A 27073-nucleotide genomic window follows, 5' to 3' on the forward strand; every position below is an offset into this window, starting at 1 on the left:
GTCCGATGTTCCAGAAGTTCAGGAGGCGAGGCAGCTTAGCGAAGCTGTCTGCGAGTTTTCCCAGAATGAGTGCCAGCCCCTTCTGGATCCAGAAGACGTGATGGTTGACTTGACAGGGGGCAAGCGGCAGGACCACCGGCTCTTGAGTGCCACATGGCCAAGAGCAATGAAAAATGCCATCAAAGCTGGCCTTACTGGGGGGCGCCATGACACTTTAGAGGCAGATGACACAGAGTGTGTCATAGAAACAGTGCCCCTGTCTCCCTGCCTGAGTGAGGAGCTCCTGGATCCAGGGATGAACATCCTCATCACCCCTGGGCTCCGAGAAAAGACTGAGTCGGAGCTCAGGTTTGAAGAGGATGAGCGACTGATCATGATGGAGACTGAGGAGGTGTGGGAGGAGAGCTTGCTGATAGAGAAGGAGAAGCTCATTGAGAAAAGAACTGGTTGCCTGACAGACATTTCTGAAGAAAGAGAACAATTACCTGGGCCATCCATGATCATTGCAGAGGCTGTGGAGAGTTTTGCTGATGTCCAGGGGACCTCTGACCACCCCTCTCCCTGGCAAGAAATCTGGAATGACTCACAGCTGCAGGTTGTCAGCTCTGCTCTGGTTCCCCAGGAAACGCATCGAGACTTAAACACTGAACTTCGAGAGGAGGTGGAGGGCTGTGCCTGCAGCACTGAAGCTCTCACAGTCCAACCTGAAGAGGAAGGATTTGCTTCCGGTTTGGAAGTCTGCACTGGTTCTCTTGTCCCAGAGCAGTTCTCGGACACAGATTCTGTGCAGATGTTCCTTGAACTAGAAAAGCTTTGCATGAGTGAGGAGGGTGAAGGAGGAACTGACCTGGAGGGACAGGACACTAGCCTGTGCTCAGATGGCTCAGCCCCACAGAAAGACTTGGAGGGCGCCTCTGAGGATCCTGCAGAAGCTTTGTGTTGCTTTGCTCACCGTGAAGTCAGTATGGCAGACTCTGCTGTTGTGTCAGATCTGGAGGACTTTGATGCCACATATGGTTCTCAAGTCGCCAGCATAACAGAACCTACCCTCTCAGAATCTTTCTCTGAACGGGAAACTTCTGGCGACTCAGAAAAAGTGATGTTGGCTACTCCTCCGGCGGCATCACAACACTCCCTTTCATCCTTAGTGAGTCAGACAGAGGAATGTGGGACGGAACTGATGACTGCTCATGGACTAGCAAAGCCCCCCAGGGCGGAAGGGTTGCTGAATTCTGCATCAGGAGAGCCTGTGGCCACTGTTGAGGGCTCTTGCTGGAGAGGACCATCTCTGTGCATTCATGTTCTCAGAGAAGGCAGAGAAGTGGAGGAGGAAATTCCACTTGCTACCAGCTGTGAGGCAAGGGAGATTTCCCCGAACCATGGCGAACATGCTACACCTGCTGAGGAGCTGGACTCCCAGCCAGGTTTTGACTTGTCAAAATGTGTGGTCAGTACAGAGAGAGAAGAGCTGCAGGCTTTTTATGAGCTGAACTCTTCCGAAAGGGCTGACTTCTCACATTGGGATGTCCCAGAGCTGGTTTCTGAGTATGAGATTGCAGAACTGGACAGTCTCCTCTGTGGGGGCCACACTGCTGAAACGGAGGACACGGAGAGCCTCTGGCTGCCCTGTCAGCATGGCTTTGCCTTGGTGCAGGACTCTGCGGAGCCTGTAAACCACGCGAGCTCTTCCCAAGACCTGAAGGCTTGTGGCCGGCAGGTGTCGCTGGCAAGGCCAGCCTGTGCTGGGGGAGACCTGGCGGTGAGCGCTGCAGGCCTTCAAGAGGAGAGGTCAGAGATGGCCGAGCAGGTAGTGGCAGCAGGTGACCATCTCCAAATGGAGAGGGACTTCTTGGAGTATGGAGACCTGGAGCTGCTTTTTGGGCAGGGTGGGAGCAATGAGGTCATGCAGGGCAGGGAATTTGATGCCACACTTGTGCATGCAAATATCTCCTCTCTGGCCCTAGCCGAAGACTTGGGTATCCCACAGGCCAGCGCCAAGAGCCTCTGCCCCCCTGGTAGAGAGGAGGCTGCTTTGGTCGCTCCCCCGCCCAGCGGCAAGGCAGAGGGCACAGAGGGACTTTCCTGCACGGCAGTGGGGCCTTCTGCCCTCGCTCAGCCAGCAGCTGCAAGCCCCTCCACCACGTCAGCATTGTCAGTGTCTTTTGTCCCCACCCCAGGCACGGGGGAATCCAGCGTGGGCGCTCCCACGTTATCCATGAGTGAGGAATTTGACCCTGCAGGTAGCCTTCCAGCGGCCACTGAGTTGCCCAGTGTTCCGGAGCTCAAACCAGCGCCGCCAAGCACGGAGGAGTTGTCCCCTGCTCCTTCATTTTCCTCGTTCTGCATGGAAAATAGGCCCACTCTGGCTTCCAGCAGAGAAGAGTTGCCTGCCCTGGAGGGATGGACCAATGTTGTGATGCCCAGCTCCTTGGAGGAGCTCCTTCAGGCCACCCAGAAGATGGAAGACCTGGCCAGCCTTTTGCCCCTGGATGTTTCCATTAATCCTCCAGAGCAGAAAGATGCTGCTCTTCCCCCGGCACCAGGAGAACTGTGGGACGTAAGTCACAGCATGCACCATGGACCTGCTGCTGCTGCTGCACCTGAGCTGGAAGAGGAGCTGCCCTCCGCTGGGCCAGATGGAGGAAGGGATCCTGCTTCCTCCCGTGCTGCTCAAGGGCCTCCTGCAGGAATGGGTGCAGTGGTTCCACATAATGAGGTATTTGTTTCCCAGTATGCTGGTAGGTCAGACATTAAATCATTTGTGGGGAGCTGAGGAGGGACTGAGGAGTTAATCCATGGCCTACTGACTAAAGCAATCTTTAGAGGACAAGCCATGCACGCCTCACTTCTGCCGTCTATTCAAGCTTGAGGGCTACTTCCTACTGACTACTGGGGTTGAATTTTGCAGATGGACTTAAGTGGGTGAGGGTGCTTTTTTTAAGAGGTGGGGAGCAGAGTTAATGTGTCATCCACTGGCTTACATAGACTATTCCACCCCTGCCTCGAACTGACAGCCTTATTTAAGTAACATCCATGTTTGTGTATGCAGGCACATGCATAGCTGCAGAACTCCGATTTGGGAAAAACATGTTACTGAGAGGGAAGTGTGCAAGAGCCATGCTGCAAAGCCATTGGAGGGTCTTTGACATTCACAGAGAAAACTTGCTTCCTTAGATTCTTTGAAATCTACTATAATGGCAGTTTGGAAAAGAGACTTCATGTGTTATCAGTCTTTTATAATTGGGCATTGTTTTCTTTTCAGTACTGATTTTGACTGCTGTCAACCAGCTAAGCTAGTTTCCTGGCCATGATTGGGGGGTTTTCCAGCATCGCAGCTTGGCTTTGTTGCAATTTCTCACTCTTCAAACAGTTGCACATTTCAAAACAAAGCAAAAGCACCCAGAGGCTCTTGAGAATTGCTCTGAAGTAACGGTTAATCCAGATGTGGAGAACAGTCTCCGGCCATGGGCAAAAGCCTGGTTTTTGTCTTTTTAAAAAAATGCTGCCTCCACTGCCCAGGGCCATAAAGTTCCAGCCTGCAATTAGGAGAAAGAAGTGTCAAGTGAGCCAAGTGGATTTGAATTATTGGTCTTTAAAGTCTGTCCAATTGGGGGCAGGGGCAGCCATTTGATGCGAAAAAGTTTTCTGTCTCATGGTGCAAACATTGGGAGGGATTATCTCACCTTAGCTGAAAAGATGGATTTTGTGGAAGGATTTGGAGGAGGAAAGAGAGAACAAGTTATAAATACTAAGCCTAGAAGAACCTGATCCTTGGTATGTCTTGCTTAGAAGTAGGTTGTAGTAAAATCAACAGGACTTGCATGCATGTAAGTGCAAAACTAAATTTCGGAGATTCTCTTGAATGCATGTGCAATTAACTTCTTTACTGATACAACTGGTTTATTGGAATGAGTTCCACTTTTGTTAATTCTAGTTTATTACATCTTCCTTCTCTGCTCCCCACTGGCTTTCAGACTTCCTCGGGCTCAGATTATATAGCATTACCTCACCTTTGGTTCTCAACAGCCAGATGAGTTTGATTTTACACTCAGGGACTATAGCTTGACAAAGGCCAATCTGCACTCTTCCTGTCGGAGCAGGAATTTGAATTTGGGTCTTGTGTGTTGGAATAAAACTTCACTGGCTGCCCTGCACTGGCTGATGCAAAGTCTGAGGCATGCCTCTGGCCCTCCCCTCCTGGGAAGTTTAGTAACGGCCAACTGCTTTTCCTCACAGTTCTGTCCTGCGGCCTCTTCCTGCTTCCGGTTGGGCTTGCAGCTTTGCTCACGTGGAAGCTGCTAGCCAACGCTCTGGAATGATTTGTGCAGAATTTGAAACACAAAGCTGTGCTTCCAAGTATTTTCTGCTGAGGCGGTGGTTAAGCTTGATTAGCTTTTTTAAAACCTCCTCCACTGAACCTGTTTCTGGTTTCTGGATCAGACCTGCCCAAACACAGCAGCTGTTCCTGGTTGCGACTGCAGGGGGAGGGATCTGCTTGTCCCGAGTGAAATACTTCCACGTCCTCTTGCGTGTTGGCTTTAAAAATATGTTTTGCATTTAAGGTTATGGCCCGAGCATGTGGGAAGCGGTGGCAGCATGTGCCTGTAAAGTGCCCACATGCCTGGCTTATCGGCTTGGGGCTCTTGTGTGCAACGGTGTGTGTAGGAGGGCCCGTTCCATTTATATATGCATTATATGTACTGTAAAATAAGGGCGGGTGGCTCGGCTGCTGTTGCCATCAGTCCTTCCAACCGGCGAGTTGCTCTGGGGCTCTGGACAGCATCTTCACTCAGTACATGGCACGTTCCCATTTCTGGAGACAAGCTGCTGAATGTTATGACAGGGAGTAAAAATTTCTCTGTCTTTCACAGCCCGGGCCTTCCTGTCTTGTATCACATTTGAGAGAGCACAGGCAGCTGCCTCCGCGGCAGCTTCATCCAACCTTTGCCCCTTGGCCTTTACCACTGAGCCAGCTGCTTGGCCACACTTACATTTTGAAGTGGCTGTTAAATCTTCGTCCAGTCCACACGTGCAAGAAGTGCTACTTTCTCCATTTGCACAAGGTTGTTCGCAAGCAGCGCAGTCCCGCGGCCCTTGTGGATGTCGCTGTGGTGCCCCACTCGGGTCTCCCTAAAGTTCCCCGGAGTAGAAGCTTGAGTGGTTTTCCCCCTCCTGCTGCTGCTGCCGCCGCGTCCTCCCCACAACATCCCTGTGGGGCAGAACGGATTGAGAGAGGATGACTGGGCCAGTTCCCCCCACGGGAGGCTTTGCCTGTGTAGGCCGTGTGTCTGACCTCTGCAGGAAAAGCAAGGAAGTGGGCAGAGGGTGGATGTGGGCTCCTCGGAATGTGAGCTGTTCTTCTTGCAGCCTGTGTAGTCATGGATCGGATGCCCAGGGGATCTAGTCGTGCATCCGCTGTCTCACCCTGTAGCAAAAGTCTGTGACTAGGAGTTGTTCTTGAGGAGTTAAGCAGCGCAGGTGCAGAATTTAACTCCTTGGTGCAGCCAGAGCTGATCGCGGCGTCTCTTTGGCTGGCTGTCTTCTCTTCTTGGGGAGCCATCTAGCCGAGTTGGTCGGAGCTCTTCCTCTGGATGCTTAGCTGCAGTCGGCACTTGCACCCGATAAAGGAGAGCCAGAGCCTGCTCTTCCTTCTGAAATGGAGGCTCGCAGTACGAAGGATTGCAAGCTGAAGGGGTGTTAACTAGACGTGTGTTTTAAAAGGAAATTCCGGAAGAGGAGAGCAGCAAGGGTGGGAAAGACAACTGGAGAGGGAATTGGGTGTCGGGCTGATAAACTGCGTGGCGATTTTGGGAAAGAAAGACCTGTAGGGGAGAGAGAAGTGAGCCTCTGAATGTGAGATCCACAAAGTTACTCAGTCTTAAGGGCAAGGTGATGTTTCTGATTCTTTGACCAGAGCTTTAGATGTTCGGTAGGCCCCGTTGCAATTTACCGCAACTCTTTGCAAAAAGCTCTTAGGTCACAATGAGAAGTTTGCATCAGTTGTGAAAATGAGGTAGAAGGGATTGGAGGAAGATCGGCCAGAGCTTTGGGACAGAGTTGCCCTTTCCCACAGCGGGAGGAGCCGTGCGAGGTCATCCTCTTTAAGCTCCCATTGGTCAGCCTGGCGATGGGCCTTCACTGTGTAGCAACCCAGAGCAAACAGCGCCACCTTATCTGCCGCCGCCACCTACCGTTCCTGGGAGCATTTGGAGATCTCCTGTTTCTCTTCCTTGGCCCAGCCCTGGGCGGTGGGCTGCTGCTTTCCCAATTCCACAGTGAGCAAACTGAGGCAGCCGTACCCTGAGACCCCGAGATGTGTCCTCGCTTCCTCCGGATGTGCACGGGAGTGAGCCAGAGGGCTTGAGGAGAGCCTGGTGCAGGCATTTGAAACCCTGAAGTGTGAGGGAGCCTCATGCCTTGGCCCTGCCCCAGACTGGGTGGGCTTCGTTGCCAAATACCTGGGGGACCGGCGTGTGGCTACCAACTTTCTGCAGACCTTCCCTCTTGCTTCACATTTGGATTCTTGGGTAGGGCTAATCTGAAGAAGACCAAGACTGCCGAGAGGTCAGTGGAGAAGCAGGGAACGTGAAGGGAAGATGCTTCCGGGGGTTCCAGATTCCTCGCTAGGAAGGGGTGAGCGTGCCTTTGGAGGTCGGCTGCTGTTGGGACAGCCTCCCATGTGGGGATGCCAGTTTCTGATGCTCTTCTCAGGAGACCCAGTTCTAGGTTCCTAAACCGTGTGGGGTGCAGCAGGCTCAGGACAGGGGGCTTCCTTATCAGGGTGCCAAGGCTGTGGGACTCTGCCCCTTTTGCCGCTCTGGGGTGCAGGGTCCTGCTCATTGAACTAGCTTTTAGTTTTGTTGTTAGTATCAAGTGAACTTGTAGCTTCTACATTTTAAAGTGCTTCGGAGCCACCTGGTAGCTCTAAAAAAGGTAGGGCACAATTGCTTTAATTGATCACCACAACACCACACCAAGCTGTTCGGCGTAGCTGGGAGTAATCCAGCTGAGAATCGAGCAGTCTGCAAGCATGTCTGAACTGGCTGGTGCTGGTGGCGTGCAGGCGTGCGGCACGTTCAACCGTGTCCATCGTTCTCGGTGCACATCCAGATGCCGTGAAGACTGCACACCCGCACGAGTTGCCGTCTTCCTCAAACAGCTGCCTGCCGCCATCCTCGGGCAGCTACCTCAGAACTCCCTGCCACCATCTGCATGCAGGTTTCCTGCAGATCTCAGCAAGGAAGGCTGCGCTGTGGAGGAGTCTGGCAATGCGTGAAATTCACTGTGTTCCAGCTGCGTGGTGTGTGTCCCCCCCCCCCCCCCGCACACCGCTCCATCTCTGGCGCCCACTCGGCTGTGTGCGCCTTCTCTTCCCCCACAGAGGAAAGTTGTTCTGGGCACTCTGGTTCTGCTGCCATTTCCGCTGCTCAAGTGGGTCACTTTCTCATGGAGGAGAACAGGCAGGAGGAAGTGTTTGCCGGCGCTTTGCTTGCTGTCACATTGTTTTTGGGAGATCCAAGCCTCCCTAAGACGAACCCTCTTCTCTCTGCCGCCAGTCTTTCCCATCTTCCTTTTCAAGCACCTTTGTCTTAAGATAATATTTCCCCACAAGTTTGTAGGGAGATCTTGGAGAGCTCACCTTTCAGCGACTCCTTTGGCTTCTGGCCTTTGAAATGACAATGCAGTGTTTTTTGGGGGGGTGGGCACTGATAATTTTGTGTGTGGGAAAGGCAGCACATACGGAGTGCTGGTGCAGCTGGCATGTGCGTGCTGTGGGATCTCCAGAGGTGCTTCTGAAGAAGCTGGATAAGCCTCTCCAAGGACAGGGGCTCGAGCTCCCAAGCCTGGCCTTGCATCTCAGGGCAGGGCATTTTGGCCTTGCTCACGGCTAAGGGGTCCTTCTCTAGGGCTGTGTCAGTCAGGCTGGTGAGGAATCACCCTGCAGCCTGAAATACAGTCTTGCTGTTTATTGTTTTTATTACCACCAAATAGCCAGAAGCTCTTTTTGGTGGCCCAGAGCAATTAAAACCATCCAGTGCAAAGTGCATATTTTTAAATTGAAAGCTTCAGTGTAAAACCAACCAAAAAACCAGTTGCAGCATGACAATTAAAAATGCTACAATGGGTTTAAAAAAGGCAAAAGCCAAAGGGCCAAAGTGGCTTGGGGGATGAGAGGAGACGGCACTGAAGGCACTGAGCAGGCCTCTGCAGAAGGCCTTCCCCCACCGGCTGCCCCCTCTGAGGAGTCCCTTTCTTTGGCCTCTGCTTTCTGAGGTTCATTTAGCCTTTTCTGCAGAAGAGAAGTGAGGCATGCCATGAATGTATTTGCATTCTCACTCTGGGATGCAGGCTGGCTCTGCTTGCAGACTTCACTCACAGGGCCTTGCAGGCTACTGGAGGAGAATCCCTTGTTGCCTGTTAACGGGCATGCAGCCACAGGAGAGGGGTAGTCAGTGGCCTCCCAAGGTTGCCCGAGCAGATAGAGCTGTTTACTGCCAGCACAGCTGAATGGCAGAGTACTGGCTCCGGGCCTCAGACTCCCATCACAGCCATGAAGCTCAGTGGGAGACCAGCAGCCCGACCTTGCTCTGATCAGAATCTTTCAGCTAATCCCAAGATACACCGCAGGGTTGTTGTGAGGCTGAAATCGAGAAACATTCTCACCGTTGCACATCGCCTAATAACCTAATAAACAAAATGTGGGGCAAGGAAACTGGTGGCTTGTACTGGGCCGTTGATTCCCATCCTTTCCCATCCCCAACCTCTGTGTCTGCTCAGATGTTCCAGAAGGAGCAAGTTGACCCTCTTCAGCTAAAACTCCAGCAAGTCAATGGACTCGGACAGGGACTTGTCCAGAGCGCAGGGAAGGATTGCGACGTGCAGGGCTTGGAACATGATATGGAAGGGATCAGCGCCCGCTGGAACACTCTTAACAAAAAGGTGAGGCATCCCTGGGCAGGTGGGAGGGTACAGGATGCAGCTGCCCTGCCGGCATGAAGCAGGCTGGTTGGGGGCCCTGCACAGTGCAGAGAGACTGTTTGGGTGCAGTAGACTTCTGTGCACAGAAAAGCTGAGAAGGCTGGGCCAGCTTGTTCTCCCATCTGCACGATGCAAGGCAAGCCATCCCTTACAAAGCATTTGTGAGGATCCAGGGAGCCACAGAAGCAGTGTTTCTGCCTGCTGGTGTGCAAGTGGTTGCAAGCACGCATCACTCAGGTGGCGCATCAGTGTATCTCTTTGCGTTTGGGCCACTCGTAGGTGGCGCAGAGAATCGCACAACTGCAAGAAGCCCTGCTGCGCTGTGGGAAATTCCAGGATGCCTTGGAGCCTTTGCTCAGCTGGCTGGCAGATACGGAGGAGCTCATCTCCAATCAGAAGCCCCCATCTGCTGAATATAAAGTGGTGAAGGCTCAGATCCAAGAGCAAAAGGTAAGTCAAAGTCATGCTCAAGAGGGAGAGCCACCTTTTTTCCGAAGGACAGAGGGGGAGCTGGTTCTCCGTAGGTTCTCTCGGCCATTGACGCTGAGCTCTGCTGGCGGTGGCGGCTGGTTTGCCATTAGTAGAAATGTTTCCCTTGCTTTTTCTGGCTAGATGTCTGTACAGCTCGCCCACTCACAGCTTCCTTCTCTCCCTTCTCTGTGTGCCTTGGAAGTGGGAGAAGGGAAGGCAGGAAGGTGTCTGAGAGTGGGCAGGCTCCACAGGATGGAGAAGGGAGACGGTGGGTGAGATTGAGGACAGGCAGCTGCCTCCCATTGTGCAGGCAGCCTCCACACGGAATGACCTCAAGCTGCTGCCTCTTGGAGAAGGTGACCACAGGTGGGACGTGCTAGCAGTGGGGCTGGATGCTGTTGAGAGGAGTGCCAAGAAAAGGGGTAAGGAGGAGCGGGGCCTGATTGTGATGGAGGAGAGAGAGCATGAGCTTAGCAGAGGGAGAAGTCATTTTCTAGGCAGTGGGGATGGTTGGCCTTTTTGGAGGTAGAAGGATTTTACATGATCAGAAAGAACTGATCTTAATCTGATTTTACTTAATCAGAAAAATTTTATTCTCTTGACTACTTCCAAATATTTTGTTCTGAAGCTTCTTCAACGTCTCTTGGATGACCGGAAAGCTACCGTTGAGATGATCCAAGCCGAGGGTGGGAGAATAGCCCAGTCTGCCGAACCAGCAGATCGGGAGAAGATAGTTGGCCAGCTGGACAGTCTGGGAAGCCAGTGGGCCGGCCTTCTCAGCAAAGCTGCAGCCAGGTAACACTCAGTCGTGCCACCTCATAGCGTTGAAACGCGAGAAGCCCTCTCTTTGCTGTGCATGCTCCCCCTCCCCAGAGAAGCATCCCTGGCATTCTTTGGCACTGCTGTCTCCGCCGCTTCGTAACGCAGGAGCTCTTTTATGGACCTCAACTGCCTCTGCATTGCCAAACAGCTGTGGAACACATTCTCTGAAGCTTTTCTGTGCTCGACAGAATCCCTGCGCTCAGCGTGGCTGGAATGTTGCAACTGTAGGTTATGTATTTTTTCTGCAGTGACAATGGCATTAAAGATCGGGTCTTGCTGAGCTTTGGCTACCAGTTAATCCTTTTGAGTTTTGACTCACAAGAATCAGTATAGGAACACTTTTGTCCATTTTCCAGCTTTCTGATTTATATACTTTACATAGTTCTTTTTGCTTATTAACTGATAAGCAAAACCGTACACTTTTGAACTGGAACAATATACTTTCATATCAGTTCATTATTCAGATAATTCTTTGGCCCAAGTGACAGACCTTTAACTGAGATTTTTCCATGAATACCATCCAGGTCATCTTAACAGCTATTTTTTATGCCACCTGTGCAGAATTCATTGTGAACCTGCTTGTGCCCTGATGCATTTTCCTTTAATACAATTACTCCTCACAATTACTACAATTTATTTGCATTTTCAAATTCTTAATAATTTATCATTAAACATTTGGAATTAGCTTTTCCTAATAAAGTAGCCCACATGGTTCTTTAGAGAGGTGGGTTAGCTTTCTAGTAGCCTTCCAGCAAATCCAGTAAAGCAAAGACAGCTATTCTAGAAACTCTAGGACTACAGGATGGAGTAGAGGTGGTTTGCGGAATAGCCTCTTGTATGTACGATGCTCCAAAATGTCGTAATCCTGAGCAGCGCTGGCCAAAGCGTGAGAGCTGTTCAGGGCTCACAGTGAAACTTGGTTTGCTCAGGACCAGCCCAGTCTGCAGGCCGTTGCTTTCATGTTTGGTGACATTGGGGAATACGTCCGTGAGTTGGAGCTGTCCAAGAAGAGAGAAAAACTCCCACTCATTTCAGCTGGAATATAAAGGAGCGTGTCCTAGGGAATTTTTCACCTGTGGGTCAGGTATATCAGGGAAGCCACTTGGCATCCCAGCTCTGCCACTCCCCCTCAGTACTGGCTTTATTTTGGGGCTGCTTCCTCCATCTATCATTATAGTAGCTATAGGCATAGCTAGCTAGCTGTAGCTGTTGCTGTTACATTGCATTAGCATCCTGCCTTTTCCCTCTTGTGGGGGACCTGAGGCTGCTTCGCGTAACTCCGCTTTATCCAGGAACAACCACCCTGGGAAGTCGGTTGGCCCAAGAGCCCGTGGCAGGCCAGAGCCGCTCTGTGAGCGTCACAGCCAAGTGGGGACTAGAACCCAGATCTCCCAGGTGCCCGGTCCAGCCCTCTCCTCACCACACCCACTGGCCCTCAGGTTCATGCTGTTTCAGGGCACAGAATGGAGTGACCAGAGAGAAAAGGGCGAAGGGACGGTTGCACATTCCTTCTGGAGTGCTTTAGATTTCCTCTCCTTCTCCCGCCTTCCCTTGAAGAAGGTGGTTAGTGGGTGCATGCAGGTTTCTGCACAGCCCTGGAGTCTGGTGTTTCTGTGAAAACCAGAATGTGACCTCTGCTCCTGCAGCCCCAGGCCTGGCAGTTCACGGGGGGACCACGCCGCAGTTTCCTCAGCGTGTGCTGCCCCTTGCACCTTCCCCACGTTTCCTAGCAGGGTGTTGGCCACACGGGGCACAGAGGGGTGGACTCCCTCTTGACCACGCTGCGTGTGAGCAAGAGGAGCCAGCCCGAGGCTCTCCAGGTGATACAAGCCCCTGTAAGCCGGCAGGCGAAAGCGTTGGCGCCCTGCACAGCCAGACTGCAGAGAAGATCCGCACACACGATGCAGAGCAGCTCGTGACATAAGATGGGCACGGTTTGGTCTCCCTTTTGGCGGCTCTGGCCACTTAGTCCACACACGAAGGGACGCGCTGGGCGAAGGGCTTTTGCAGGTGGCCTTGGCTGGCATCAGCGCTCGCTGTGGAGGGGCTCTTGGGACTTGTTTTCCATGTCAGCGCTTCGCTCTGAAACTTCAGCAGCACTAACACCCAGAGGATCCATATACAAAGTCTGTTGCCAGATGCTGTTCTCCGGGTGGTCATCCTGGCTGAACCCTAGTCTGTGCGTTGCTGTACCCATGGAAGCTTGTCTGGGACCACACAGTCATCCTTCTGGCACCCGTGAAAAACACCTTTTTGTTTCTCCAGCCTTTGAAAAAAAATACTTTTAACACTGGTGCCTTTATGCTGCTTTGATTGCCTTTAGAACCTGTTTTTGTCCTATTTTTAAAAGTATTTTTGGATGCTTTGATATTGTGTGAGCTGCACTGGAGAATTTTACTGAAGAAAATTGCATTAAATGTAGAATAGTGGGGATGTGGTCATATACACAGGGCCTATCCCTCACCTCTGGAAAGGTAAACTCACCTGGATGAACCCTCAGAATCAGAACTCCCCCAGGCTGCTCTGAGCATGAGCCTGAGACAGTGTTTCAACACAAGCCTGGAGCTGCTGCCAGCAGGATCGGGGCCAGCGCACGTGCCCTGCAGGCGACTGTTCTGCAGAAGACCAGGCCATGGAAGGCTCACCGGGTCTGGCAGGCTCCTTCCCCGCAGTGGCCAACCAGGCGCTTCTTGGCAGTCCGCTGGCAGCTGCCCTACTTCGGTTTTGTCTGTCCTGACTCTGCTTCACTGGATGAACCTGAGAGAGGCTCCTCTCCCTTGGTGGGCGGTGTTCAGACATGTCAGCTACACTGGCTTATAAGTCCCCCATGGCCCCTCCCATCCAGTCAATCCCCGAATACTGGTGTTAGCTGCTCTCTAATGCTTTGACACGCAGGCTGATGACAACTGTGACAACTGTCATGTTTTTGTTAAGATTTCACTTGATGTTCCTTAAGCACTCTCAGGCTAATGCCATGCATGCAGGGCAATTTGCTGGTTTTGAACATTGCTTTGTCCTGGAATTTCACCCCTTTTCACCCTGGTTTGATTCAGTTCACCAAGCCTTCTCCTTCCAACCCCAAAACGGAATCAGGTATGGGTGGATGTGATGAAGGCTGGTGCAAAGAGTGACTTCATCATCTCCCCCAACTTGCTGCCCTGCTTTATCCATTCTTTCACTTCCAAACGCTCTGGCTGCTTTCTTAGCTAGTGTCTTGCCTCTGATGTATGCAACAGCTTTGTGGTGGGAGAGCTGCATTTTTAGAAGCTGGCTCTTGCAGGTGCCAAACGCAGAGGTCTGCCCAAGAGTCAAGCCGTGTGAGTGGCATCCATGATGTGGAAGACTGAAGTGTGCTGGACACCCCAGCTGGGTCAGGGATTCATCCACTGCAATGGGGCCACTAGTTTGTTCCAAGCTCCCCCCCCCCCCCGCCACTTCCCGGTGAAGCTGCCTTTGGTCACAGTTGCGAAAGGCAGAGAGAGAGAGACTGTGTGCGAAACCAGGGAGGTGTGTCCAGTGAGCCTGGAGCTTCTCGCTCGTCCTGGGCTCCCCAGGAGAGTGGCACCTCGCTGCCCCACCACCCTGAGCCCACCCTTCTGAGCGACCTTGTTGCCCGCCACAGGCACATTCAGCTGGAGGAGATCCTTGTCTTGGCCCAGCAGTTCCATGAGACGTCGGAGCCCATTGCTGACTGGTTGTCGATGATGGAGAAGAAGCTGACCAACTCCGAGCCAACAGGAACACAGACAGCCAAAGTCCAGCAGCAGATTGCCCGGCACAAGGTTGGCTGGCAGTTGCCCAATGCAGCCAGGAAAGGCGGGCGTGGAGGGGTGGCAGTGCTGGGCCAGCATTGATATTCTGGCCATGGGATACGGTGCCTAAGCAAAAACCTGAGGTGTGTGCGAGAGGGAAAGAGAGAAGAGGGCATGCTGATGGAAGATGCTTTCTAGTCCAGTTGGGTGGGTTGGAATTCAGGATGTGGAGGTCCGAATCCGAAGCTTCCAGATTGGGCAGGAGTCCTCTGTAGCATAGCTGTGTCCAAGTGACCGCCTCCGACGGTGCAGGCCTACACAGTGGACCATGACACCCCTCGTTTGCAGCCAGCAGGGAATCGGCCATGCCGGCTGGTCCAACACTTCTGGAGGGCGTGGGGTTGGGGAGGGGGCTGTCTCAGACTGCAGCCTTCCAGGGTTTGGCCACAGAGTGATGTCAGAGCTGTCAGCCACTAGCCGGGGGGGGGGGGAGTCATGGGCCCCACTCAGCAATCCCTGGGTAGGCTGGACCCTGGCTCAAATGGGGAGCAGAGAAGGGGTCCCTCCCCTTCTAACGCAGCAGCTCTTGTCCCTGAGCTGTGTCCGAAGCGTCAGCTGTGATTCCCGTCTGTGAGCTGCCCTGGCCGCCTGAGCCGGGCACGAGACGCATCCACCTCTCTGTTTGTTTTTTTCATTATTAAACCATTTATTTGATTCGTGCTATTGCCCTTATGTGGGCAGGTTTTATCTTTGTGTTTGTATGCTGTGTAGCCATTCAGGTTGTTCTCATTCAGCCATTCTCATTCTTCAGGTTGTTTTAAATTTGTTTTCATCCCTTTGTGTTGGTTCCATTTTCAGTCACACATTTTTGTTTGTTTGTACCCCCCTCCTTTTTCTTTAACATTGTTCCGGACTTTCAGGCTCTGGAGGAAGAGGTAGAGGGTCACGCTGCAGCGATGGCTCGGGTGGTCAGCACTGGGCAGTCTCTGGCCTGCCTGAGCTGCCCTGCCGAGCGGGCCTTGCTGAGCGAGAAGCTAGACCTCCTTGAGGCCCGGTATGCAGAGCTTTGTGACAAGTGTGGCAGGAAGGCGTCCCTTCTCGATCAGGCTTTGTCAAATGCCCGGCTCTTTGGGGAGGACGAGGTGGAGGTGCTTAACTGGCTGGCCGAGGTTGAGGACAAGCTCGGCTCGGTGTCCGTCAAGGATTACAAGCAGGAAGTCCTGCAGAGGCAGCATGCAGAGCAGCTGGTACTGTGACCCTCTCCTATTCCATGTCGCACCGTTATTATTTGCTTTCCTGTCTTTCTGTTTCTTTCCAACATTCCACTTCGGGGTTGCTTTCAACCAGAGAGCCCCACGTGCTTCCCCGTTCGCAGTCCTGACCAGCGCTTCGTGCGGCGGAGCAGTTTTCCTTGCCTCCATTTGCGGGTGGGGGGGAGACTTTTGCCTAGGGAGCGTCCTGGGCAGCGCCTTCCCCAGGCACCTTGGCTGCCTGCTGGATGGGCTGGAGCGTCTCTCGGGGAGTTCGGTGAGCGAGTGGCGCCAGGGCCTTTGAACAGAAGTGTGCCGGGCTTGCGCTGGGCTGTTGCGTGGTGCCCCGCCTGGTAGGAAGGGCCTGTTTAGACAGGCCCTGCCCTGCCCTGCCCTGCCGGCGCCACCCAAGCGGGGACGTGGCGGCACACCTCCGTGCTTCTGCAGGGAAGTGCTCATGGCGGCCCTTCCTCAGAGGTGGGGCTGTAACTCAGCGTAGAAGGGCAGCTGCATTGCGCCCCGGGGCCTTGAGTGTGGGCAGGCGCCCAGTGAAGGAAGGCCCTTCCCTGCCCCAGAAACCAGGCAAGCCTCTGCCTGGTGCTCTGGCTCAGGAGGCAGCGGCTGAGCGGTCCCCGAAAGGAGGCGAGGCTGCTCCCTGCCGGTGTCTGTGGATGCCATCTGCCCTGTGCAGCAGCTCTCGTTGCTGCCGTGGGAGCTTTCGTGGCATGCAGGAAATGGGCGTTCTGGAGGAGCCACGTTGCCCTTGACTGGCAGTGGGGCCCTTGCCGAGCCCTTGGCTGCGCCCATGACCCCATGAGGACCTTTGGAGCGGGGCCAGTTTGGGCTCTTCCGCCCCGGCTTCCTCCCTCGGTGCGTTGATTAGGTGTGAGGGAGCCAAGGTCCACTCCACTGGGGGCGCCGTTCCTTTATCCCATAGCAAAGGGGCTGCATCCTCTTCATGCTAGAATAAAATGGCAGGCCAAGTGAAGACATGTCTCCCCACGGTGGGTGCTGGGGGACTGGTCTGGCAGCTCTGGCTGCGTGTGCTGCTCTCCCCGCTCTGCTCCAATCCGCTCGACATGCGGCCTTCAGATCCTGACGCGGGGCTGCGCCGAGTCCCTGCCTTGTGTGAGGAGGCTGCCCAGTCATACCACTGGCTGCTGCCAGCAGGTTTGCTGCTGGGCCGGGTTTCCGCACAGCCCATGGCTGCTGCTCCCCGCTGTTGCCGTGAATGCGCCTGAAGGGGTCACATCCGGTGACTCGCATGTCCTTCCCCAGGCCTGGACCTCATAAGGCAAGACAGCCCGATCTGCCGGGGCTGCGCAGGCCCATTCCTGCCTTCCAGCCTGCACTGCAACCAGCCCCAGGGGACTCTCTTTCTCTGCCAAGGAGTAGCCCAGGCCAGGACTCTGGAAGGCTTCCGGGCATCCTCGCCCTACTAGAAACCCCTTTCCAGCAGCTGCCGCGGGCACGTTTCCTGCACTGGCTGCCCAGGGCCTGTGAGTGGTCCCCATCCCAAGGGCTGCCCAGGCCCCCGCGAGTGCTGCCTGTGCAGGCTCGGCTGGTCCATTCAGAGCAGGACCCGGCCTGTGGTCCCCATGGAGGCATGAGCACCTCCAGGGGCTCTTACCCTTGGCTGTTCTTCCTGCCCAGGCTCTGAATGATGAGATCGTGACCCGCAAGAAGAACGTGGACCAGGCTATTAAGAATGGGCAGGCCCTGCTGAAACAAACCACAGGTAAGGCAAGGGAGGCTGCTGGGCTTCTGCTCTTTCCCGGTGTCTCCAGCCCCCTTCAAAGGTCAGCTCTGGATGCCCAGAAACTGTGTATGCATCCAGGCAGGCAGTGGCAGCGGCAGCTCCGCCATCTCCCCCTCTCTCACCTGCTCGCACACACCATTTTCTCTGGCTTCAAACAGTGGAGCTGAACTTGAGATGGAAGCAAGGTGCTTGCAGTCCAGTGTTTGAAAAGGGTCCCTTTGTTAAACCAGACAGCAGGGCTTCTTCCAGCTAAACCATGGTTGATCTGCTGCAGGGGAGGAGGTGCTGCTGATCCAGGAGAAGCTAGATGGCATCAAGACCCGCTACGCGGACATCACCGCTGCCAGCTCCAAGGCCCTGCGGACACTGGAGCAGGCCCGTCAGCTGGCCAGCAAGTTCCAGTCTGCACACGAGGAGCTGGCCGGGTGGATGACGCAGGTCGAAGAGGAGCTGGTGTCTGGAGGAGGCCATTCTCCCTCTGGAGAGCAGATCCCTCAGTTCCAGCAGAGGCAGAAGGTACGGAGCCATTCTGCTCTCAAGCAAGGTGAAATGCCACAGTGGCCGTTCCCAGAAGAGGGGGTGTTACATAGTTCAGCAGCTGTCCCGTTTCCAGTAGAGTTTTGAAGCACTGCTCTCAGGGCTGCAGGCAGGGGGCTGCCTCCGTCCCCCGTTGCCTCGCTTTGCTCTTCCTTCTGGTTGCTGGTGGTCCTGATTCTAGCAGGAAATGCAGCTCTTCCCTTCTTCCTGTAGTCGTTAGAGCAATCCTGAAGGCAGCACGTGGGTCCTTGGCCTCGCCACACCCAGTGGCTGTGGGCCCGCCCCTGGCTAAAGCCCAGGGCTCATCTAGTGCAGCCTGTTCACAGTCACGGGGTGGGCATTTTTTCCAGGAGCTGAAGAAAGAGGTGATGGAACACAGGCTTGTTCTGGACACGGTGAACGAAGTGAGCCGGGCCCTCCTGGAGCTGGTGCCTTGGCGCGCCCGGGAAGGGCTGGATAAGCTCGTCTCCGATACCAATGAGCGCTACAAGTCTATCAGCGACACCATCAGGCAAAGGGTGGAAGAAATTGATGCGGCAATACAACGGTCACAAAAGGTAGGGCTCACGGGCTGTTCTTGGTGAGCCTTGTTTCTTCTCTTGTGAGAACTTTGCTTGGAGAGGTTGCAGCGCAAAGACAGCCTATTGGGATGAAATAGGAAGTCCCGGGCAAGCCAGGGGGCCTGGGGGTGAGTAAGGGGACTCCGGTTCCAAGTCCCAAAGCCTCTGAAACCTTCATAAGGGCTCCAAGGAATGTTCTGTTCCTGCACAGGACAGGTGGCTCTGGATTTCCAGCTCCAAGAAACTGAATGCTTTGCTCACCCGCTGCTCAAAGGCAGCTACTTAACTGAGCAGGTGGACCTCTGGCCCTACCGTTTGGGAAGCTCGTGGGCAAGCCAGACTGTGGTTATGTGCCTAAGGGGAACTGGAGCGCTGCTTACTCTTTTTCCAAGCTCATCCCGACTCGCTCGCTGCAGTGAGCCAGGCAGTTCTGCAGGGAGGCCCGCTGCCCTTCAGGAAACGCCGGTGCAATCCCGTGGGCCACCCTGCTGCAGCGGCACCAATGCCGGTTTTTCCCAGTGGCATTCGCTAACTGCATGGCGCTCTCCTTTCTTTCCTGGCGCTAGTATGAGCAAGCAGCCGATGCAGAGCTTGCCTGGGTGGCCGAGACAAAACGGAAACTGATGGCGCTTGGTCCTGTTCGCCTGGAGCAAGACCAAACCACGGCACAGCTGCAGGTCCAAAAGGTATGTGGGGCACAGCGCTTTCTGGGTGGCACGCTTGAGGGGGAGCCGGGTGGGGAAGCCGGGTGGGCCGCCTGGAGTCGCCAGAGCCGGACTCCCGTTGAACCAAGCTGCACTTTGAACTCTGGCACCTGGGAAGGGCCGATGGTGGTCCTAACGGAGGGTGGCACAGGAACCTGGCAGCGTTCTGGGAACCTGGTAGGAGGGCTGGACGCTTCCAGAGCAGAGCGGCCATGGCGCTAGCGAGGGCTGGTGAGAGGTGGTCGTGCCTGGAGTTGTGCAAAGGGCTGGAGGGGCCAAAACAGAAAACATTCTTGGTTTGCAGCTTGTGCAGATGAGAAGGTGGTTGGTGTGAGTGGAACGGGAGGAATAGGTGGGCAGGGAGAGGTGACTGGGCTCCAGGCAGATAGACAATTGGGGCAATCTGCCATCACTGTAGTGGCTGTTTTTGAAGGGCAGTTTCACCTTTGTTAGCTGCTTTTGTTTTGTATTCTGCTTTCTATTTTACAGGCTTATTTATGTTGCATTTTATGTAACCTGTTCTCAAGCACCTTTGCTCAGAAATGTGAGCTGTAAGGCTTAATAATTATAGCTAATGCATGAGTCGATCTTGGCAGACTTAAAGAGGAGGGCCAGGAGCTCTTCCCAACCATCCCAGCATGCAGGGCGTATAATCAGGGCTCGCATTACAGGAAGCCAGATTCTGTCTGAGCCTCTGGGCTTCCTGACTGTTGGAACAGAGTGGCCATGGGGCTGCTTACTCTCCTGCCCTGGAGGCATTCGGGATGCGCCTGGAGGGTTGGCTGTCGGGCATTCCTGCATTGAACTGGAGGTTGGACCCATGGCCTTTTCGGCCCATTCCAGCTTTGCGGTTCTGTGATGCCATAAAGGCCTCGCTGAGCATCTTATTCAGGTGTCACTGCAGTGCAGATGAAATGCCTTCGCTTTGGCCAAGTACGAAACTGGGATGCTGTTAAGGAGCAGCTTGTGTCTGCCTCCCCCCGCACTTTTATTCTGTGTGTGCTTCCCCTTTGCTTCCTCTTGTCAACGTTTCACCTTGCAGGCTTTCTCTATTGACATAATTCGACACAAAGATTCTGTGGATGAGCTGCTCGGCCAGCGCAGTGAGATTTTTGGAACTTGTGGGGAGGAACAGAAAGCCCTGCTGCAGGTGAGTCAGTGCCCGAGTGCAAGAGAGGCCAGATCTAGGGTGGTCCAGGTGGTATGGCCACGTTCTGCCTGACGAAAACTCGCGCACATTCCTGGGCCCCCTTCATAAGCAAGCATCATGCTGTTCCTTCGCCTGGAGAAGCCGCTTTGCTGCATGTGCAGAGAATTCTGCCCTCGCAAGCAGAGCCCTCCAGAGCAGGTGGCACAGAGCAAAGCGCAGCAAATGGCGAGGCTGCGCTTCCCTTGACTTCTTCGCTGGGCCTAAAGCTTCGCTCGCCCTCCTAAGGGTCGTGCCGGCCAGATCGCCTAGCCCTGAGCGAAGCCTCGCGTTGGCCAGCAAGAGCTTTTTGGCGGGCGGAGGAGCAAGAGCGAAAGGAGAGGGCTGGAAGCAAAGACTTACGTAGGGGAAATGCGATGGCATGTATTCAGGCTTGCGAGAAAGGGCAGACGGGGAGAGGACCTGTTGCCCTCTGGCCTCCCCCACACGCTGCACCCCACTCCCCCTCCAGGAGAAGACAGAGTCGCTCCTGCGGCAGTACGAGGACGTCGGCCAGCTCAACGCAGAGCGCTACGCCCGCTTGGAGCGGGCCCAGGTCTTGGTCAGCCAGTTCTGGGAGACCTACGAGGAGCTCAGCCCGTGGCTTGAGGAGACGCAGGTGCTGATTGGGCAGCTGCCCCCCCCAGCGATTGACCACGAGCACCTGAAGCAGCAGCAGGAAGACATGAGGGTGAGGGGCCCGTGGGGGGGGGGGCAGGGAGAGCCGGCTGGCACCCAGCTGCCTGGGAGCTCCCTTGATGGGCGTGGGAAGGGTGTGGAGCATTTCTTCTGGTCCCAGACCCGGTGGCGGGGTGGGGAGTCGTGGCAACATGGGCGGATGGAGCTGCAGGCGCTGATCTGCCATCTCACGGCAATTCTTTCTAGCAACTGCGGGAGTCCATTGCAGAGCACAAGCCCCATATCGACAAGCTGCTGAAGATTGGGCCGCAGCTGAAAGAGCTGAATCCCGAAGAAGGAGAGATGGTGCAGGAGAAGTACCTCGCGGCAGAAGCCCAGTATACCCGCATCAAGGAGGAGGTTCGCCGGCGTGCTCTGGCCTTGGACGAAGCCGTCTCACAGTCTGCGCAGGTGTGTGCAACCCTCTATTAAAGAGTGGGGGGAGAGGGGTATACTGAACCCCCATCTCTTGGGAAGGCTGCAGCCTGGCCCCCCAGGGGCAGCCCTGTGGCTGTGTGAAAAGCCGTGTGGGGAGCGGGAGGCGGGGGCTGCCTCCTCTCCACACTGTGACCCAAAGAGCACCCCAACGGGACAGTAACCCTTCCGTTGCACCAGTAGCAGCCCCCCTGCTGGACTCACGGCTGCTGGGAAGCAGGGGGGCTCGATTCGTGCAGTACTGCCCGTGGGATGCTGCCCTCTGGCCAGGAGGCTGAAGCGAGATTCCCACGCAGGGCAGTTAAACCCACATTTCCTGTGGTGGGAGGAGCGGGGTCATGTGATCTCTGCAGGGAGAAATCCACGTTTTGCTGAGCAAATAATCTGTGTTAGGAATAGCAAAGGATTTTTCAGCACTTACTCAACAAGTGCCTTTTCCTTTGCATTAAGACTAAATTCTTTTTTTAAAAAAATATCTGTGCCACAGTTTTTAAAAAATGCAATTTTGAGTTTAAGCACAGAATCACAGGCATTTCTTGTCTCTGCATTTCAGCTCCTTGAAACACACGTCTTGATTGTCACTTGAAAGTTAGTTGGCAAAATATGATTAACCTTTGTTCATATTGTTAGCCCAGGTTTTGTTCTGTGTCACATCCATTTAAATTTTTTTTGAAGCGTTCACATTGGCTGCTCCCCTCTTGGTTTATGCCCATATTAACCCTGAGTTTTTCCTCCTGCGCTTCTGTCTCATCACCCCTTCCGTGGTGGAATGTGTCCTCTGTTGTCTTGTCCACGTGCCCGTCTTCCCCGCGTACTCTTCACATTTCATTGTCGCATCCCACCCTGACAGATTGCAGAGGTAAGAACCCCCCTCCCTTTCAGCCCTCCCACCCCCTGAGTTAATAAGAGGGGAACGAGCTGCCTTGCTTTTGCCCTTGGCAAAATGGTGCCTCGCACAGATCCACGGTCACTGGGAAGTATGCTTGAGGCTTCTGAGCATCCCCACATTTGGAGAGCTGAAAGGCCTTTCCAGTTCCTCCATGTGAATCGTTCTGGAAGTGCAGCAGGAAGTAACCAGATGGCCCAGTTCAGGGAGGCCCGTGCTGTCCTTTCCCCTTTTGGCAGGGAGGCAGAAATCTTGCAGACTTTGTGTCCACTGTGGGTATAAATCTTGTTGGGGAAATGAAGCTTACGAAAGGAGAGCGGTTGGAAGTGCTGCTCTTCGCGTGGCCTGTCCGTGGCTGTTTCGGTGGAATCCGAGAAGGCCGGTCTGCAACGTTCAGGGGCTCCCCCCATCCTCCCAGAGGAGGTGCACGGGCTGTTCTCCCCATGCCCTCCATGTTGCCTTCCCTGAGCTCCTGGGGGCCACCTTTCCGTGAACGTCCGTTGAAGACCAAGTGGTCCAGTCGCTGCTCAGGGCCCAAAGAATTGCTCTTGCCTCCCCTGAAAGGGCTGGGCTTCCTGGTCCACCAGCAGCTGTTTTCCGTGCCATGTGGCACATTGCTTGTGGAGAGTGCTTGTGGGCACGTTCACCTGGGGCTTGTGGAAGGGGAAGGAGAGGGCCACTGGGAGTGGGGGCAAGAGGAAAGGCCCCGCTGGGTGCCCACAGGCCCACAATCACACCTGAAGCGTCTCTTTAGGGCTTTAGTTCCCATAGTGTGGCATTCTCGTTGTTGAGGTGCCCCTTGCTGTCTTCAGGACAATTTTAGCTGCAAGATGTAGCCATTAGCGGAGGCTGTGCGGCTCTCGTTGCGGAGGGCCGCAGCATCTCTCCATCTGCCATGGGGCAGAACCACGCCGGGGCTCGGCTCAGCAGCACCTGAGGTGCAGTTGCATTTTGGTTCGCCTCCGTTCACTCCCTGATCCGGCCCCGCAGCCCTGCCAGCCCCCACCCAGGAGCACTTCCACACTGCGCTTTCTGGCGTCTGGTGGCATTTTGGAGCAGTAAGTCCAGGCACCCCATTTATTTTATTTATTTATTTTTATTTAGAAAATTTCTATGCCGCCCCATTCACCGAAGCCTCGGGGTGACTCACAAATATATCAATTAAAATATTATACAGTAAAAATATAAAACAGGTTAACAATATAAAATAAGTCGCCCTGGCCGAAGAATAAAATAAATAAATAGTATTAACGGTTAAAATGACGTTTGAATAAAAAGGTTTATCTGCTCAGTACGTTCCTTAGCGGCCCTCAAGACCTGCTCTTCCCAAGGTAGCTCATAATCTAAATAGTGCAACTCAGTACCGAGTCATAAATGTAACTGACATTTGAACAGTTTGAAAGTAAGCCAGTTAAAATGCCATTTCAGATACGAGAGCAGTAAACAGTCTGAAACATTTTCAGTTAAAAGGCGGAGAACAAGTATGTGGTGAGGCCCTGCTTGAAAGCAGGCCAGGGAGGCCCAGCCAGCAGCCCTGCGGGGCCAATTCCATAGGACTCCCCCCCCCCCCCCCCGGGAAGACCTTCTCCTGGTCTGTGGCCCCCACCTTACTGAATACAGTGGTGGGCCACGGAAGAGGGCCCTGCAGGCGGCCCTAAAGCGCAGCCAGGATCTGTGCTGCTTGGAACACCAAGGCTCAGCATCAGTACTTTGGAGATTGTCCTCATCGTCGTCGTCGTCACCATCATCCCGGTGCTTTTACATCCTGCCTTTTCGCTCCTGGGAGGGACCCAGGGCAGCTTGCATAGTTCTCCTGCACCCCCCTTTCATCACAACAGCAGCCCCGTGCGATGGGTTCGCCTGAGAAGGAGTGGCTGGCCCGAGTCCCTCAGCGACCGAGTGAGGACTGGAACCTGGAGCTTCCCAGCCCCCAGTCCACCCCCTCACCAGCACACCTCCCGGTGCGGGCATGGTGTAACGCGTTCTGGCCACCCTCGCCCAGCGAATCCCGAGCGCTTGCATTCTGTGCCAGCTGCAGCACTGGGCCGTCTTCACGCACAGCCCTGGTGGAGCATGGCGTAGCCGCCAGGGCCGGTGCAGCCTGAGCCCACGCAGCTGCGGTGTGGTGCCGCTTGTGCGACCCTGAAGAAGAGGGGTGAGCAGCAGCCCCGGGCCTAGGGGTGTGCGCGTTGGAGCGGGAGAGCAGACACGGTGCTGGAGAACTGGGTCCTTAGCGCCTCTCCCTCCCGTTTAGTTCCACGACAAGATTGAGCCCATGCTGGAGACGCTGGAGAACCTCTCCTCCCGGCTGCGAGTGCCCCCGCTGATCCCAGCTGAGGTCGAAAAGATCCGGGAATGCATCAGTGACAACAAGAATGCCACCGTGGAGCTGGAGAAGCTGCAGCCGTCCTTCGGAGCTCTGAAGCGCCGCGGGGAAGAGCTGATCGAGCGATCGCAAGGAGCAGAGAAGGACCCGGCCGCCAAAGGTAGCGTCGTCTTGCACATGTGCGCCTTTTTTCATGCCATGCATGTGCTTGTCGTTCACACGCCCTGTGGCGACAGAAGCATTTTGCACCCTGAGATGGAACCTCTTTTCTGAGTTTGTGGCGCTTCTCATTCTCCTCCCTCCCTTTCAGAAATTCAAGATAAATTAAATCAGATGGTGTTCTTCTGGGAAGACATCAAAACTCGGGCTGAAGAACGTGAAATCAAATTCCTTGACGTCTTAGAACTGGCGGAGAAATTCTGGTATGACATGGCTGCCCTCCTGACCACCATCCGGGACACGCAGGACATTGTGCACGACCTCGAGAGTCCTGGGATCGACCCGTCCATCATCAAGCAGCAGGTGGAGGCTGCGGAGGTGAGAGTGGCAGACGCTGGGCCACGCTGGGAGTGGGCACGGGGGGCTGCCCAGGCGGTGCGCCCGCAGGACTCATTGCCGCGGCGGGTGTGGGGGGCCCTTGCAGGCATGGCTCGCCCAGAGGAGGGCCCCTTTTCCCTCACAGAGCCTTCCCCCACCCGTCTGCCGTGCTTTCTAATAGCATCAGCTTCAAAAGATGTCTCTTCTACGCAATGGAAAACAAGACAAACTCTCCATTGTGAAAACCAACCCGGCACGTGTGCACCCTTTGGCCATTTCCAGTGGTTCTGCAAACACTCTCCGTGCTTGTGGCAGCTCTGTTGCACGCTTCTCTGGCAAGGCACGCAAGCTGCGGCCTGAGCGTCACCTCCCTTCCTGGGGGCGCCGGCCTCTGACCGGAAGTGCCGCTCTAGGAGCCGGGGCTGCTTGTGGGTGTGCTCTGTGAGCTGCCTGCCGCTCTGGCTTGAGCCCCTGCCCGCCGCTCTGGCTTTCCTGCAGACCATCAAGGAAGAGACAGACAGTCTGCACGAAGAACTGGAGTTCATCCGGCTTCTCGGCACCGACCTCATCTTTGCTTGCGGAGAGACAGAGAAGCCAGAAGTGAAGAAGAGCATCGATGAGGTGGGTCGGCCTGCCGAGCCGCACCTGCGCCCGGCCTGTGACGCACTCGTGTGAGCCGAGTGCACGGAAGGCGGGGAATCCCCAGGGCGGCCCCTGCTGCCCTTGCCTGCCCGGTGGTCCGCCCTGCCTGCACTGCGGGAGGCGGGCAGGCATCCGGGCTCCCTCCAGGACAGAAATGCCCATGGGGAGGCACCCGAATCGCAGCCACGGGGTGCCGGGCCGGGCAGGCGGTCCACAGCGCTGCTCCGGGGGAGCACCAGTCCGTGGCTGGAGCAGGAGCGGCCCTGGGCTCCAGCCCAAGCCCCCCCCGTCCTGCCTTGCCGAAGGCGCGGCCCCGGGCCCCCAGGCTGAGGGCGCCCCTTGCCATTGCAGATGAATAGTGCCTGGGAAACTCTGAATAAGACCTGGAAGGAGCGGCTGGAGCGGCTGGAGGAGGCCATGCGGTCGGCGGTGCAGTACCAGGATACCCTGCAGGTGACGGGAGGCAGCCACAGCGGGCCAGAACAGGGTGGGGGCTGCAGGGGGGTGGTTTCGGGCTCCTCTGGGGAGCGTCCAGCTGAGCGCTGCAGAGGTGGTGGAAGCAGAGGGGGAACAGCTCGACCGGGGGCTGCCGAGGCACGGCGAGACCACGGCAGCGGGAGAAGGGGCTGTGCCTCCGGGCAGCTCCAAGCCCTGCCCGCATCCCCCGCTCGGGGCGCCCGGAGGGGATGCGCGGCGCATGCCAAGGCGCTTACCTGGTTTCTCCCGTCGGGCACAGGCCATGTTCGACTGGCTGGACAACACGGTGATCAGGCTGTGCAGCATGCCTCCCGTGGGCACGGACCTCAGCACTGTCAAGCAGCAGCTGGACGAGATGAAGGTGCGCCCCCCCCCCCCCGGCGGGGCCCCATGCATGGGGCGAGGGCAGCACACCTGCAGGCAGACTGGGCAGCCCCCTGCTTTCTCCCCCTCAGGAGTTCAAAATGGAGGTGTACCAGCAGCAGATTGAGATGGAGAAGCTGAATCATCAGGGTGAGCTGATGCTGAAGAAGGCCACTGACGAGACGGACAGAGCCATCGTGCAGGAGCCACTGACAGAGCTGAAGCACCTCTGGGAGAACCTCAGCGACAAAATAGCCCACCGGCAGGTGCGTACGCCAAGGGCTGGACAGGTGGCAGGGATGCCCTGAAATTGTGTAAATCTCAGGTGCCCATTACCTTGCAGAACGCTGAGCCCTGTTCCTGCCAGGCACGGATCTGCTACTTCTAAGGCAGCCTTTCCTGAAGGGCCCTGCCCTCAGCTGGAGAGGTCCCGGCTGGCGTGTGCCTGTGCGGATCAGGGCCCTTTCCAGCATACACACCCCAGCTAGGCAGCCCCCTCCCTTGGGAGAAGGCCTTCGGTGTTTGGCCTGCATGTGCCACTCCTTCTGCCGGCTTTTCCATCCATTGCAAGAGGCGGAGAGGGGCAGCCGCCTGCATCTTGTGCCCCTGTTCACAAGGAGGGAGGCTGAGCCCCCCCCCAGATGCATCATGCTGTGGTGGAGCCTCCCCCACCCCCCAAGGGTGTGGAATGGGCTTCCACGAGAGGTCC

The 27073-nt window shown here is 55.4% G+C and overlaps 1 protein-coding gene across 17 annotated transcripts in view; it reads left to right on the forward strand.

Moving 5' to 3' along the window:
• Positions 1-27073, forward strand: part of MACF1 (microtubule actin crosslinking factor 1) — a 291688-nt gene that overhangs the window by 230021 nt on the left and 34594 nt on the right. For 15 of the 17 annotated variants that reach the window (XM_044419421.1, XM_044419433.1, XM_044419435.1 and 12 more), the window contains 19 exons: positions 8779-8940; positions 9259-9429; positions 10079-10245; positions 13895-14054; positions 14945-15271; positions 16928-17012; positions 17308-17549; positions 17921-18127; positions 18697-18816; positions 19877-19984; positions 20493-20711; positions 20906-21109; positions 21984-21992; positions 24274-24505; positions 24656-24882; positions 25381-25503; positions 25876-25977; positions 26261-26362; positions 26457-26630. In XM_044419421.1, the coding sequence (XP_044275356.1) occupies positions 8779-8940; positions 9259-9429; positions 10079-10245; positions 13895-14054; positions 14945-15271; positions 16928-17012; positions 17308-17549; positions 17921-18127; positions 18697-18816; positions 19877-19984; positions 20493-20711; positions 20906-21109; positions 21984-21992; positions 24274-24505; positions 24656-24882; positions 25381-25503; positions 25876-25977; positions 26261-26362; positions 26457-26630 (3141 nt within the window). The remainder of the gene's footprint in view (positions 1-8778; positions 8941-9258; positions 9430-10078; positions 10246-13894; positions 14055-14944; positions 15272-16927; positions 17013-17307; positions 17550-17920; positions 18128-18696; positions 18817-19876; positions 19985-20492; positions 20712-20905; positions 21110-21983; positions 21993-24273; positions 24506-24655; positions 24883-25380; positions 25504-25875; positions 25978-26260; positions 26363-26456; positions 26631-27073) is intronic. The other 2 variants (XM_044419420.1, XM_044419426.1) reach the window with 1 other exon arrangement.

This window comes from Varanus komodoensis, unplaced genomic scaffold (genome assembly GCF_004798865.1).
Source record: "Varanus komodoensis strain SLA01 unplaced genomic scaffold, ASM479886v1 scaffold103, whole genome shotgun sequence".
NCBI lineage: Eukaryota > Metazoa > Chordata > Lepidosauria > Squamata > Varanidae > Varanus > Varanus komodoensis.